General features: G+C 37.6%; 1 protein-coding gene across 1 annotated transcript in view; it reads right to left on the reverse strand.

The window, feature by feature from the left end:
• Nucleotides 1-1,915: 1,915 nt before the first annotated feature.
• Nucleotides 1,916-16,550, reverse strand: part of MOXD1 (monooxygenase DBH like 1) — a 50,045-nt gene continuing 35,410 nt past the window's right edge. Inside the window, exons 7-12 of the mRNA XM_054063970.1 lie at nucleotides 15,195-15,361; nucleotides 13,540-13,731; nucleotides 10,741-10,800; nucleotides 8,671-8,813; nucleotides 5,114-5,282; nucleotides 1,916-2,433 (exon numbers count right to left, since the gene is read on the reverse strand). Coding sequence (XP_053919945.1) covers nucleotides 2,269-2,433; nucleotides 5,114-5,282; nucleotides 8,671-8,813; nucleotides 10,741-10,800; nucleotides 13,540-13,731; nucleotides 15,195-15,361 — 896 coding nt within the window. The 3' untranslated portion in view covers nucleotides 1,916-2,268. The remainder of the gene's footprint in view (nucleotides 2,434-5,113; nucleotides 5,283-8,670; nucleotides 8,814-10,740; nucleotides 10,801-13,539; nucleotides 13,732-15,194; nucleotides 15,362-16,550) is intronic.

Genomic DNA, 16,550 nt, shown 5'->3' on the forward strand with positions numbered 1-16,550 from the left:
AGGACTCATGCCAGTAGCCCACATCTATTAGCAAACGAGACAGTATTGCATGTGAAAGAGCTCCCTTGTCCAACACAAATATTCTTTTATTTCATTCCCTGTAATTTTTCTCCTTGTTGCCTGACAAAAAGCTGTTCAAACATGCCCACTTTAGGGGTGGATTTAAGTGTAAGAAAAGCCCAGACTCCCATCGACTGCTTTTACAATACGATGCACTGTGGACTATGAGCTATTTTAGCTGGAGGATAACCTGGCTTCTCATATTCCAAACAGATATGTACAAATAATTGCTTGGAAGATTTTTCTGCCTGTAGTTCACTATGACCATTATTTGTTTTTCATTTTGCAAACAGTTCTAGTCAGCAACACAGAACAGAAAAGCATAGTTATTCTGCTGGCAGGAAGGAAACACCGAAAAATTTACAACTCTATTGAAACTTCAAGGTTTTGACCACAAGAAAATCCATGTGCTATTCCACATGCTCCTTTTTCTTACCTTATCCAGCACCAGCAGAACATACCACTGCGCCAGTATATTTAAATCAAGTAGCTGCCCAACAAGAGCAAAGAAATTCTCCAGGATTTGGTGGGAGTAGCTTTCTTAGCCCAACTACAGACTGCAACATCAGGGGGATTTAGTAGGCCCTGTGAACCTCCATCTTAAACTCTCCTTTTGCATAAATTTTTTAGTAAGATTGTTATAGCTCCAAGAAAATTAATCTATACTTGATTAATCTCTCATCTCTACCTGAGGCATTAGCTGCTTCCGCACCTCTCTTCTGTGTCAATTATCACATACGTTGTCATTTTAGCTGCCCACAAAGGAGCCCTACCATCTTTCTGATGCTTTCCTTCTCATTTCTCTTCACACAGTGAAGATGGGTCCCAAATCTTCTCCTTGCTTTCTTTATGGGATATTTCTTTGCATCAGAACAGCCTACCTTCAATAGGAGGTGCAACTGCACAGACAGGTATCAGAAAACCAACTCAGTCAGGTTCTCGATCTGCTCTGGGCTCATGACACTGCAAAAGAGTGCTCAATGACATAAAACATATGTAACAAAGTCAGTATGTAACTCAGTCAAGAGAGGTTAGTTGTAGTGTAGGTGTTTCAGTGGTCAGCAAAGCACTCTCAACATCCAAACCAATTTATTTTCACAGATACAATCCAGTAAAGTTTATGCAGCACTGTGGAAAAATTATAGTTTACTGTAACTGCAGTGTGGCTATGAAAACTAGGTGGGGGTTAGCTGTTCAGTCCTTTTCTACCGTGTTGTATAATTTCATTGGGGAGCAATAAATTAGGCATCTTTGAGAATCATCCCTGCCCAACATAATCTGAGTAAAACAGTTGCAGATTTCCAAACAATAATAATAAAATACTAAATTATACACGAGACACAAAAGTAACTTCTTAATCAACTATTTGGCCTACTGTGATGCTCAGCATGTGCTAAAAATAAATCTTGGCAGGTTCCTACTATGTTTCCCTGTGCATGCCAGAGCCTGGCTGTGAGATAGATCTTTATTGCTACTGCTACCCAGATCTAATCTGGCAAGTTGTGCCTACCTCTTGCCAAAGCTTTACTCACTGTACAAATACCTTAAGACTAAAGAAACACACTGAATTGCCAAGGACTAGGGAAAAGAATACCTGCCAAGTCAAAGGACCGTACAGGAATTGCTATGGGGAGATTTGGGCTTCTGCCTGTGTCTTTATCCCTTTCTCACCCACAGCGCATGCTTCTCTCAGGAGTTAAGATGGTTTGCAATGTGTTGCTTCCAAAAAATGTCCTTCTTGAATGAATCCGTCCTGCGCTTTACAGCCTGCCAGTCAAACATGCCCAAATACATGTTCACAAGACTTGTCCATACAATAATAATTTCATAACCCACAGATGTCAAGAACCAAGACAAAATAACATAGCACACACCAGGTTGAATGTGGTTAACTAACTTGCTTCTAGTTTATTAATGTTACCCATCTACATAGTTGATCTTGAAAACACCATGTGAAAGAGCCAAGAGAAAGTGTAACAAAACAGGGAGGGAAAAGATTTCTATATGCAATGTGCCAGTGTACCTACTGTGTTTTATACATACTTTACATTGAAAACCAAAAATCCCACAGTTTTCAGAGGAAGTACACATTTCATTTTGAACTGGCAAATTTAATTTATTAACATGTACAAAAATAAATCTACAATAGCAACAGTGCAAACACATCAGAACTTGCATGGCATAAAGAACACAAATTAATAAAAATTATTATACAAAGGGCCAAATATTTTCTATGGGTATAGCTGTGACCTGTACAACAAACAACAGGGCCAGGAATAAACTGCAATGTAAACAGGAAGATGAGCTGCATATCACTGGTTCTGGCTTGTATGGTCTCTCTATTTCAGGCGGTAAAGCTGTCATGCCTTGGATCTACAATTAAAATTAAAAAAAAATTAAAGTTTTGTCACATAAGACTAGAAATTTCTACTTTGTTCTCTAGTTGGCAGCTTGCATAAGAAGCTACTGTTAGTTTTACACTGGGCTTGTAGCTTTTACTGTGGAGTCATCGAACTAAGTAAATATATTCATGTATTATACACCAAATGATCGGCCAGTGTGGGTATCCATTGTTCTCTACTCAGGAGCAGCTGTATACACTGGTATCCTTTCCAATAAAGCAAGGTTAGGCTTTTGTTGATTGCTTTGTATGATCTTACTTTGCTTTGTGGGATTGTTTGTTTGGTTTAGGTTTTATTTTCATCTCCCTGGCAGATAAAATGGATGTTTACAGTGTTACAGTACTATAGAGATGCTGGATGATATTTGAATGCATTCATGCACGGCAGTTTATTGTGTACACATTATTTCATGGAACCACAGAAAGGTTGAGGTTGGAAGTGATCTCTGGAGGTCATCTGGTCCCATGTCCCTGCTCAAGCCAGGTGACCTACAGCGGTGTCATATTTCTATATGTTGAGCATTTTTTATTCTTACCTTGAAATCAATGCAATTGTTATGGAGCTGGACCTAACTACCTGCCTGTCATGGTTTTGACATAAGATTAGTGAGATTTGGGTACCCTGCTTGGCTGGAGTTTCCCTAATGTACTCCCTACATGTCACAGGAAAGAAGCTCTGCAAACAGCTAGCTCCTTGACACACTTTTTTTTGGAAGTCTGAACACCATCTGCACAACATGTGTTTTATTTGGTTTATTTCTATGTTGCAATTATACTGCACTGCAGAAAAAAAATAAACAGTGACTTCACCTCAGCAAACAAAACACAAAGCTAAAATTCATCAAGGGGCCATCCCTACTGAAGGATGAAGGTATTTTCAACTCACTTTCCCTACCTCAATTTTTTTTTTTCCTTCTTTTAACTTATCTTTTAACTTATCTTTAACTTTAACTTATTCTTTTAACTTACTGATTGTTTGGTCATTCAGTTTAAATCTGTTCTTGATTGTTATGAGGATGGCCAATTTAATGTACTATCACTAATAAGGGAAGGGAAGGGAAAGGAAAGACTCCTAATCTTAGCTTTGATGAATATGCCCTAGCCACTTGAAACTGGAAACTATTACTAAAAGATAGAACTAAGCACTCCCAGTTCCAGTGAGCTCACTCTTTGACTACATTTTTGAAGTCCTAAGAATTGTTCTTTCATCCTGTAAGATAAAGAGGAACATTTTCCAGAAAACATACCATTTAAAAAAACCAGAAGCCTATGCCCTCCTGATAATTTTTTTGTGTGCTTTCCAACATCTTAACTCGTCCTCTGACAAATAATTAGTGAAAGAGTGGCCATGCAGCTGTTACCGGCCAGCAGTTGCAAAGGTCAAAAAGTTTAACCAAAACAGCTGAACAGTCACACATACTGTTGATAAGTAATTTTCATAGAAGTTCTGCAGTGGGACAAATATTAGAAAGAAATAGAACTTCTTTGATTACTTATAGCACACAGTATTTCATTGGCATCCCACAGGCAGAACAGTCCGATTGATGTTGGAAAGACCAGAGAAGGCCGCTTCAGGAGAGGCAATTTCTCCACCACCTGAAAGCATTGTGTGGCCTGCTACAAGACAGCGTGGGCTGTTTTGCAGGGTGAGGAAAAAGAGGCAAAGGTCCTTTCCTAGGAAGCATTTCATCAGCGGTATCTCATATCAGCTCTGCTAGGCTGGCCTAAAACCACAATAGCAGGTAAACCAGTATAATGAGACAATCTCTCCTTCTGAGCAGAAAAGCTCAGAAAAGTAACATGGAATCTTGAACGTGGGTTCTGTAAAGGAGATCAAGAAAATATTTATATTTTTCAGCCTCTCCTTCAGGGGTGACACTACATGCACTATTAGCTCTTTATAAACACACATCAACACTAAAGACGATGACTTTTCCCAGCAGTACTGTTAAATTACCAGCAGACATTTGGAATATATACTGACTTACTGGGCAATTATTTTTATCTTATAGGTTTTTTTCATCAAGAGAACTGAGAAAGGACAACTATAGAAGATAAAATCTTCCAAAAGTCCACAGAGGAAACACAAAATCCAAAGTTACCTATTTTGGTCCAATACAAGACCAAAAATACCCAAGAGATACTGGAAGAGTACTCGTGAATCTTTAAGTAGTCTAAATGCCTGCGTTAAGAAGTTAGATTCTTGAGGCTTTCTGATACAGTCAATAAGCTTCCCCATAAGAGGGACTCAGAGTAGAAACCTAGCTTCAGGATTTTAAAACATCCATCGCAAGACCTTAACATAAGTCCCTGGCAATGAAGGCAGCCAAGGGAAAAAATCTTTTAACTTGATCACCTAATCTTGATGCATATGATTACTCCCTGATGAGTCCCATACACTCTGGAAAACTCCATACTCTAATTACTGGTTCTGCGTGCTGATCAAAGCTCCATCTTCTCTACTGCTTTTAAATGCTTATAGAACTTGAGCTAAGGGAAAGCATTGATAAAACATTCTCATCATTTGTTATTGTATATAAATGCAATATAGTTGTGTAAACAATCTGAAGACATAGAACCAGGTACTTATGCAATGAAACAGAGTAAATCACACTTGTTTCATGGCATTGTTGCCATCTTTTCAACACTTACCGACCATTCTGCATTATCTGTTTTTGAACATCTTACGTTCACTGGTAGTTTAAGCACAAGTTCATTATAGGAGAGACCCTCTGATCTAGACCATTTGAATTTGTTCATTGCATCCATAAAAGACAGGTTTTTATATTGCTTAGGACTCTTGATAATGAAAGGCCAAGTCCTAAAGAAAAAAAAAAAATACATTTTTAAAAATTAGATAAATACTATCAAGTTAGAACTAATGGAGAAAAGCTTTTGAAGAATCTACTCAGAAAAACAAATGTACTATTAATGTGTATATTATGCCTATCTCACATTCTCAGCTAAGTTCTCTGCAACAGAAAAATGATGCAGTTTCACTGATCTAAACAGATTTATGAAAGTTTGTCAGCAGTTTTGGACTTGCTGCCAGATGCTTTTTCAAATGAAAGACTTCAAGTTAAGAAAAAGAATTACATTGCTCTTCTCTGATCTGCAAACTGAACACACACACAATACAAAACAGACCTTCTGCTGTAACTTCTCAATAAAAACCAAAACAAAAGCCACACCCTCTACTTGGCTTGGCAGACGGTGTTGCAATGAAATGTTTGCCATGAGAAAGCTGATTCCAGATGGCTCTGCCAAGCTCTGGTCATAACTCATCTAGATAATAGGTCAAAACTCAGCCTAGCACAGGAGTTGCTTTAACATGCATTGGTTGGCAGCAGTATCAAAAAGATCAAATAAGAATATATGGTGTTGTGGACATTGCCTTTTGGAATATCCCTAGATGCTAGCTGCAGGAGGACTTCAGGCCAGGGTTTGATAGAGACCTGCTGCACTGCTATGAAAGATCTGATTATCTGCCCACATGTCAGAATCCTCCCCATGAACGAACAGGGCCGATCTCATTTCCCAGCAGCCAAAGATTTTGAAAGGAAAGGAATGATATTCCTTGTCTTGCATTTAGTAAAGAAAACTCAAATACAATAATGAAGGAAAATCAAAAAAAAAAAAAAAAACAGCCAACGATAACCTTTTCCATTATTCATGCATTCTCATTGCTTGACTCTACTGGGATGAATGGAAACAACATTTTGGATGGGTCACATTTTAAAAACAGAAAGACCAATACAGCTAGTGGAAGAATGAAAGTAGCTAAAATATTATTTAAGTAGCCTAATTGATACTTTGGTTGGAGCATGGGTTATCTTTTCAAAGAACTTTAGACAGATGTGTTATCTTGCAGTAAGCTGTCTGCCACTGGCTTTGGGTAAAGTGCTGCCTATGCCAAAGTTCTGCTCTATTCAACATCTAAGCATAGAGGACATAATTTTAATCAAGCACCTATTCTACACTACTGTGGCCCAATTGCTTTCATCTCAGCTCTTGATGATTTATGCCACTGTCTGTGCCATCGAGGCACTGTGGCTCACTTTAGAACTCTTTTTTACCTCAGAGTTCTAAAGTAAGCCACAGTGCCCTGCTTCTCCTTCCAGTTTGCCTTCATGTGTAAGTCAAGAGAGGATTTAGAGGAGCCAGTGAAGCAATTCCAGTGTAAGACTGACACAAGAGAGATGAGTATCAGGTCACATATCCTTAGGCTGACAGAGCTTAATGAAATGAGAATTGTGGATTAGATCATAAATACTAGAGGCATTAATAATCTCTTCTTCTAATTACTATTCCAATTGCGGCAGACAGTCTGCATACTTACTCTATTCAAAACATCTTTATTTCCCCAGGCCAAAAGGGCATTTTTTCCCTAAGCACAGTTATCATGAATGAACACTCATGAGAGCATACATTTGTTAGAACATTTTCTTTCTAAGCTCCGAAAGACTCTTCCAGCTAGGACTAATTTAGAAACTGTGTTCTCCCTGTATTAAAAGAGATTGTAAATAGAAATAGTGTGGAAAATGAAGTAGACATTGATTGCATTGTGACTTTCTTCAAACTTTTTTTGTCTTGGATATAAATTTCAGAACAAAGACCAGTAAGCCTGTACATAAAATTACTTTCCAAGAATAATTTTATATCGTTTTAAGACAAATTATATAAGGAAAGACAACTTTTAAAATGTAAATGTAATGATACACTGTTAGTCTATCCATTTTATTTTAAAATCTTATTATTAGCTTAGTTTAGCTATTAAGATGCTTTAATTTTAAGCACTGTGAGAACACTTTAAAACCAAAATATGCTATTTATTGATTTTTATATATCAACACACACATATATCCTGTCTATAGTGGCCTTCCTCCCATTTCCTACTAAACTCTACATTTTGTGTTGGATTCTGTAAATCACTCTTGCATTTAGTGAGTGATATCATTGTGCAGGTGATCCCACTGACATTAAAGGGCAGAAAAGCCAGATGTATCAACAAATTGGGAAGGATTTCATTCTTGCTGAGGACTCTTCTGATGAAGGACAGCAAGACTTCTTGTGACTTACTGGAGCAACTGTAACATTTTTAAAATTCACCAGCCTGTGGTTTACTCCAGTGATCAGATACCAGCTGAATTGCGTGGTGGTTATTACAGATCCTGAGCTGCCTAAATGGTAATAGCCTCCACCCCATGCCACTCAATTTGCAGAGCACTGAAGCAGACAGATCTTACAACAACAAAATTACATTGCTGCTTTTGAGCTGAGCAGTAGGTCAATATTCAGATTCCTGTGAGTTATTTTCATTAGGAAAAAAAAATGATGAATGAGCTACATCATTTGGATTTACATCTCAAAAATGTACAACGGCCCACTTCTCTGAACAGCAGGAGTCAAGAACCGCAAGCCCTCCGTAGCCAACAGTTCACCTAAAAAGCTCTTTCTTCCTCTTGGCTATATTCCTACCACAAGTTCCATGTTTTTCTCACTACTTGCCTTGTAAATCATCCTCTGACTTGTTGTTCTTCCAAAGCCTCCATTGTCTCATTTCTCTACATCATATTGTTTATCTACCAGTTGTCTTTTACTCATCTTTCACTTATCTTTATATTATCTTTTACGAAGAATTAAATGTCCTCTCAATCCCTCCATTTCCTTTCTAACTCAAAACGTCGTCCCCTTTTGTGCATTTTTGTCAGTGTCACCCAAACAACGTTAATCTCTACGTGTGAGCAGCAGTTCTAGGACCTGGTTGCACTAACTGACTTCAGCAGTATGACTGACAGTATTATTGACAACAAATCTACCCTGAGGTGCTTGAAACCCACGCTGACGAAGTTTTTTTTGAAATTATATCTCTATATACAAAACACTAATATGTTTTAATAAACTGGTAGATTTGAAACATTGATATGACATTGATACACAGTCTTTTTAAAGATGGTTTTGTGAAAAAGAACTGTTATGAGAAATATGATTTTCTTTACAGAAGAAATCACTTTTTTGTTAAAAAACATGCAAAATAATTTGGCAGGAAAAATAAATAGCAGCATAATGTATTAAACAAAAAGCAGTGATATGAGTGACCCTGCAACTTGTTGCACCACCAGAAAGAAATAAAGGGCATATAAAAATGACCCTGTAATCCCACAGACAGAAATAGATGTGCTACACAGATTCATAAACATTTTACTTGCCTGACTGGTCTATAGATTTCCTTAACACCAATGAACTGGAGCTGTTCCATTATATCTGGAATACTTGCACATCGGGTGAGGTTGATTCTCGGGTAATAGAGCAGATATGACAGGCACATTTCATTCCTGGTGCTCAGACCACCCTGAAAATAGGATTTTTCTTTTAAGCAAGATAGCATTGGAATCCTAGAGATAAAAACACTGATTAGCATTTATATGCTAATTAAATGTGTATTAGGAGGCCCAATTCAAGAGGATTATCTTACACATTAGGTTATCAAGTAGCAAGAAGTTATTATGTAATTAATTACAAAATACACTGCAAGCTCAAGCAATAGCTTCTGAGCTTAAAAGATCTCGAAAAAGACAGAAAGAATGACTATCAGTAAAATAAGATTCCTGTTATGTTGAAGAGTATTATCCGGAAAGTTCAGGTTTATTTTAAGCTGCCTCCAAGGTACTTATATCTACCATGTTTCAGAAAAAGGGCTTCAAAATGGAGCAGATGTAGAAAAAATCTGGTAGGATAACTAGTCTGTTTAATAAGAAATTAAATTAGCTTTACCTATTAAAATGGAGACCAGGACGGAATACATATCTATATGGGCTCTCCTTCTAAGTATATATGCAGATAAAGAGTAAGAAAGAATAGAGTTATGTAAGTTATATATTAAGTTAAATGAGCACTACCTATAAAATAATTAGAGTAAGATTTTTACCTAGCAGAAGAAATGAACTTTCAGTCTTCCATTGAGAGCCATCAGGCAAAAAAATACTTTAAAATTAATCTTGGTGAATACAGACAAGATTAGGAACTGCCCATTCCTAAACCTTGTGTGACAGCAGTTCTACAAATGTCACAGAACCACAGCAATAAGAATGAAGAAAACAAAACACACAAACCAGGGGCCAAGAGTTAATGTGGTCATCACACAGAAAAATAAGACAAAACCTCAAAAGCCTTTGTTGTCCCTCCTTTGCTTTTATGTACCTACTGCATGTGCCTATATGCAAACTATGATTCAGGGAGACATATCCCTTTGCCCTCTCAATGTTAGGAACAGATACTCCTTGCCAAACAGAAATGCCTCAGGTCTCACCACCCGGACATCTGGATCCAGTCCCTCCCAAGGCAGCAGGATCAGCCCTTGGCAAAGACTGGGTGCCAGCTGCTGCATCCCTCCCATAAACACAGCATGCCTGGCATCACTCTCTGGTTTCATAACCAGTTTGCAAGTTCAGCGCATGTCCCAACAACTGAATCTGCTTAACCTCCAAAACCAAGTGGCCACTTTGCAAAGCCTGGTGCCAGGGCTCTGCCAGCCTAAAAAGGCGCATTTGGGAGATGGCACTCCACCATGTGCCAAACCTGACTGGGACCCCCTCAGCCCCAAGGACATGCACTCAGGGCTGTGGCACAGACAATCCTTGTGCCTCAGCTGCAACAATGCAAGGGTATGGTGTGGCATCCCCCTGCACCGTCCTGGGCCAGAAGTTATCCAGGAGGGTCCCTGTCACTGGAAAAGCCGCTGCATGAGAAAGGTAATGCTCAGAGACTCAGTGCGCCCAGCCTCCTCTTCCGAGCCCAAAAGACCTACATTTTGCCTGGATTCTATGTCAGGTACAAAAGCAAGTTGTCCAATTTTGGTGATAGCATAAGTGAAAATAAATACGTAGGAACTCGCAATTTCAACTTCAGGGAAAAATGCACAACAATTTCATAAAAATAATTTATTGGAATATTCAGAATTTGCATGTCACTACATGTTATGAAGAAAGCACTGTTTATACTACTGAAATCTGATTTTAAAAGATCTTTTATGAGCTGGCTTGCTTATTTTTATAAATCGATCATATGAAAACCTTATGCAAGAGATCAGACTAAGATCATAATAGTCCTGATGACTTTAAAACCTAAGAATCTATGAGAGGAAAGATAATACATGGTTACATGCACACATGCCAGGCATTAACAAGTAAGCTTACACTTTTTAATAGCATTTTATGGAAAATATTTTAGTTCCCAATATTATCTCTGTACTTATTTTGATCCATTAAAACTTTTCTTACCCATGTCATGCGAATTCGGTCTACAGTACTGTAGTGACATTCTGTGATTAAATTATCCCCCTGAAACACAAGATTTAGGAATTTCAGAGTTCTGAAGTTTATCAACATCAGCTTCAGGTAACCACAGATGACAGCAAACACTTAAAAACTAAAGATGACAGCAATGGATACTAGTTTTTGAAAGAGCAAAGGATTAGATAATTAGTGTATGCTAGGGCAGTGGCACTTAACATTCATATTATCCCAGATCCTCAGGGATCCCCCATGGATTTAAATGGAGTCTTATTAAGACTCTGGTCTGTTGCGGATTTGGGTTTTTTTAAATAGCAGTGGAGGTGCCCAGATATAGTGCTATTTTCAGGAAAATTATATATGTAGATGATGTATACACATGATTTTTGCTCCAAAACTCATCCAGCACTGCTTTGGATAGCTTTGCCCGGGCTAATTTATCCTGCCAAACTTCAACAGAAATACCTGCCAAATGAGGAAAAGAAGATTTTCCACATCTCAATAACAACTATTTATCTGCCAAGCCTAGGAGTAGAGGAGTGGCAGGCAAAGTCTTAACTACATTGACAGATATGTGTGGGAAAGGCTGTATACTTACCCTCTCAAGTGCATACAATTAACTTTTTACTGTTTTGACAAACTGATCTACACTTTGGTATTACCTTTGTTCCCTGTACCTAATCAAATACTAGTCTCAAAATCACCATGATAATCAAGTGGAAGTTAAAATATTAAAGAACATAGTCATACATCAAAAATCTGTTATTTTAAGGCAACTTCGTATCACAATGACGATAGAGGTTTATTTGCTTTGGTTCGTTTTTTTTGTATCATCATCTTATCACCTATTTTATTACTATTCCCTGGAAAAAAAAAAAGATGACCCTTCAAATGTTGAGAATTTCTCCTTTCCTGCAGTCTCCCTTGTTGCCAGATTAATGCTAGTGCTAACTATTCTCCAGGCTGCTGGAAGAAGGTGCATCAGCCTTGTGTCAGCCAAATGGAGATGGAGCTCTCTGAAGCAGCGTCAACTGGCATAGCTTCACGGCTCCCAGCAGGAATATGCTGGCTCCCACCAGCAAGGTCTTTGGCTCTTGTGGCTTACAGACTGAGTAACAGTCACTAAAAGTGTTCCTTCTGTGAGATTAGATCTTTTGCTTCCAAATTTGGAAGAAAGTCCTTGTGCACAAAGAAAACAAATAACCTGGACTCCATGAGCAGAGAGAAGGATGCACCGTTGGAAGAGCTGGAAGAAGGAGAATATCAAGAACTTATATGAAAATTTTTAATAGTAATAATTACTTGATTAAGCTTGGGTCTGAATTACACCACAGTAATGTATGTAAAGCTGTACTGCTATTTTTGCATAAGATGAAAACAATGAAAGGCATAAAAAAGGCTCACTTCAGAGAAAGAAATCCTGCTTCTACTTGAGCTGTCTTTTTAAAGTTGCTGATACTATCAAATACCTCTTTTAGTCTTTCTGCCACCTGCTTATTTTTCTTCTTGAATTTTAAGAGGCCTTTCTCTATAATCTGAGTGGATTTTCCTAAAAATATTACAGGTTTTCTCTGCAAACCTGTCATCTTCTGCCAACCTTCATCCTAAACCCTTCAACATGTCTTTCCTGGATGACGTAACACCATTGAGTCTTTGAAGTCCCCATGGAGTACAAGCAGTCGGACTTCAAAGAGTAAATGTTGCACCTGACCAACCATGTTTTGCTATAGAAATTAAACTAGAAAGTTAGCATTTTAGCTTCTTTCCTTTATAGGGTGAATATTAAAGTATCCCAATGTGGAAGAAGAAACATAGGAGAGGAAAGGAGGAGAAGAGAAGCCTGGAAGTTGAAAGCATGGGGCTCCTGACCATACTTGAAGTTCAGTCATTCCAAAGGTCTTTCCAGCTCCCTTCCCTTAGTGGTTTCAATAATTTAAAAAATCCAGTTGTTTGATATTTTGACCAATTACACCAAGTTCTGGCTGTTCTGCTGGTCAAATCTGGAGCACATGGGCTTTGCAGCTCTAAACTTTCTGTCCTCAGGCAAAAATTTCAACAATAGATGCCAGCTGGAACTAACAAAGATTGAGTGAATAATTTTTAAATGAGTGACTCAACAAAAAAGAAAAATAGTCTTTTCATGCAATACCTATGAACTGCTACTGCTTTATAATACAATTGCAATTGGGATTTTTCTAAAATATAAATTACTTCATTCTCACAAGTGCAGCAGATAGGAAGAAGAAATCATGTAATTATAAGTGTTTCGTTTTCTCAGTGAAACCTTATGTGGAACGTGAGCACAGCTTTTATTCTCAACAACAAATAAAAATGTGAAAAAAACAGAAGACTAACTGATTTGTAGACACCTGTTTGCACTGCTGGATTTGTGCAAATACTCAGGATGTGCTACTTGGCTGCAGCAACTCTGTAAAGCCACGTGGTGGTGTTTCCATCCTTCAGCTGGCTGGATGCACAAAGACGGCACAACCAGGCACACTTGATTTTATCATCTACTTTGTCCAAACATGTGTAACAAGAAAGACCAAATCACACAGTTGTGGACACCAAATGCATTCAAAGAAGAGTTTGGATTGATGGGCCAGGCTAGTTGCTCTAGTGTCTCCTGACACTAGAAGCAACTTTAATGCATTAGTCACTCTTCAGTAAGCGGAAAAATGAACAAAACATTCAAGAATCCTGTAGCAAGATTAACCCTCAATGTGAGTAAATGTCAGGCATATGATCTCTTAAACACTCTCAGGGAAAGAAGTAAGGGTGTCTTACTGGCAAGATTACTCTTTCTTCATTCAGATACTGAAACTCCTGGAAGTTGAAGTCAAACTCGTCATCATAAGCAAGCAGCTTCTGCTCCTTGCCGTTGTGGAAATGGCGCATCCTGATAGCTCTGCCAGCAAGATGAGCATGAAGAAGTACTGCAAACACATGAATCCCAGCAGGTCTCTCAGCACCTAGAGCCTGACCAGAGGAACCAACACCATCAGTGTGCCCAGATGCAATGTGATGTAACGCAGTGTACAAACAAAGCAAAAAAATACAGTAATAAATTTATTTTACATTCCCTCAGTTTACAGCAAAGTGTAGCCTGAAGCAAAAACAGATCTGTTTGTTAAATTAAGTTTTGATATACAAATAAGGCTTGGTTTTTCTCTGTGACTTTTTTTTTCAATAAGAACATATTCTGACTCCTAATGAACACAGTTTTGGTGAAAATCAACTGGACTACTGATAATTTGCAATAGATTAAGGCTTTGAAAGGTATTATATAATAAAATCCGCACATTATTTTACTGCTATTGGCCAATACTGCTGAATGTGAATGTTTATTGTGAAAAAGATCTACACAGTTATGAATGACATTATCATCAATATTGTGCCAAGAGAAGTGCTTTAAATTAAGAGGCTGTAAATATAACATGCTCTACTTCCCATCTTCAATTAAATTGGTAGTGAAATACTATACATTTACATCTGAAATATTTTTCCAGGCCAAAAACATTTTAAAATTAACTTTGCCAAATCAACACAAATCTGACATCATTCTCATTCTGTCTGAGATCTATGGATCTGAACTTTTGGTATGCCAAACTTTGATCGTCATTCAGAGCCCAAACTATAAATAATCTGTTATCGCAATACCTTTCAAACACAGACTTAAAATCACAAACCTCATGACTACAAATTACTGAAGTGTTTTTAGGCTGAAAAATTCTATGACTGTGCAACATTTAACATCACCAAGAACAAATCTAAATTCCATCTCCAATTTGCCCTTCACTCCAAACCACATCATAACAAACATTGATTCAACCTTTATGTGTAAGTGACAACATATACGACAATCTTTCATGATACATTAATCACATTTTAAACTATTGCTTCAATTATCTGTAGAGATATTTACATTATCCTAATGAAACCAAGTGTTTAATGAATGCATAGTTTTGTACTTTGGGCTATACAACAAAACCATTTCAGGCCTTCAGCTTCTGTGGTCGGTCTAAGAATACCTTTCGGTCTTTCACTTCAAAATTACAAGATTTTTGAATGTGTACAGATCATAATTAGACTCCATCAAAATTAGACTCCATCAAAAAATCAACATTTTTTCTGGGCTAGCTACTCCAGGCTATGAATTAGCTTTGTGATGGAAAGCAATGAATGTGTATATGTTGAACACACAATTAAATCACTGCAAGTGCTTTGTCATCCAGTACCATTACTCACACCAGCAAAGCAGTCTGAGTGTTGAGCGCCCCAAATATTCAGATCAAAAGGACTCAACGTTCTGGAAGGCAGCATGTAGCAGATGCCTTTGTTCGAGTCTTTAAAGGGTAAATGTCAATCCTCCCAAGAAGTTAAAGAGGCTGTCCAAAACTATTTCTAAGAATGAAATTAACAGAGTCAGGCAGGAGACATACCTCTTCCAGACATTCCAGTGTGCAGTGACCCTCTGACACAAATTCAGGCATGCCTGGTGGTATATTGTGGAAAAGGCTGACCCAAAGACCAGCTTCAATAACCCCAGCATCGTATTTCCTTATAACTGGAGTGTAGATTAATCTCAGACCAGAGTTATCTATCAAGCCTGCAAAAAAAAAAAAAAAAAAAAAAAAAAAAGGACCACGTCAGCCACGGCTATAAATCAGTATTAAAAAAAAAAAAAAAAAATACAAATTATTTACATTTTCTGAGGCTCATCCTAATTTTATTACATGAAAATTGAGGAATCAGCATCAATAATGTGGAAATCAGTCAACTCATATGCAGAAATGAATGCATGACAGTAGCTCACAGGAAGGTTGTTAAACACAGTATGTGAGTATCTGTGGTGTTCAGAGGTGAATGAAAAACATGTGCTGCCCGTAGCCCGTGTCCTTTCCGCTAAGTTATCCAACACGGACCTCAGAGAAAAGAAGGTAGATCACAGGCAGACAAACAATACAAGGAAATAAGACCTCAAAATGTGCCGTGTATGATTTTCAAATGAAATATGTGTTGTCTTCTACTTGCGAATTTATCTATTCCTTCCCCTTGAGACCTAGCATTAATTATATTTTTTCTTTGATTTGGATTGCTTGTCATGTTTCACTGTACCTCAGATGACCAAATACATCTCTTTTGCAATCTCTCTAATTAAGAGGGCATCAACTAAATATATGAAAATAGGCTTGCTAAATCCAAAACTTGGCAATAATACTGTCACCTTGAGTAAAGTATGCAAGAGAACTACATAGGACTTCATTACTGCACTAACTCAAGGACTTCTCCTGATTTTAAAAAGTAGTTTAAGGAACCAAAGCCTATTGAAAAAAAGGTTGTGGTTTTTAAAAGTCATAATTATATGAATATAATCCATTCATTTCAATGTTTAGCTGTACACATTTTTTGTGTATCCACTCAGAATTTATGTTGCCTATACCATCTAAGTGCTTATAATTACTTCTCTTGTATTAACCATTTTTATTAGGGAAGATATAAGCAAAGAACAAAGTTTAATTTGTGTTCCACAAGCACTATATTCTGTTAACTCATATCTTACCTTCTTCTTTGCTGCCCCTTTTCAAATCTCAGTTTTGAAAATTAAAAATGAAAAAAACATACCAACTATCTCAGAGAAGGTAAGAGGTTCCCTAGTAGTCTATATTGGTCTTCCAAAAAACATAACTGCCATAGCAGTGCCTGAAACCTAGTTTTACATCAACATGAAATCAGCTGGCTGTTTTAGGATAGGCAGAGGGGCAGAGGAGAGGCAGTCACTAAAATATCTAAGAAAA

Source organism: Cuculus canorus, chromosome 3, assembly GCF_017976375.1.
Source record: "Cuculus canorus isolate bCucCan1 chromosome 3, bCucCan1.pri, whole genome shotgun sequence".
NCBI classification, from domain to species: Eukaryota; Metazoa; Chordata; class Aves; order Cuculiformes; family Cuculidae; genus Cuculus; species Cuculus canorus.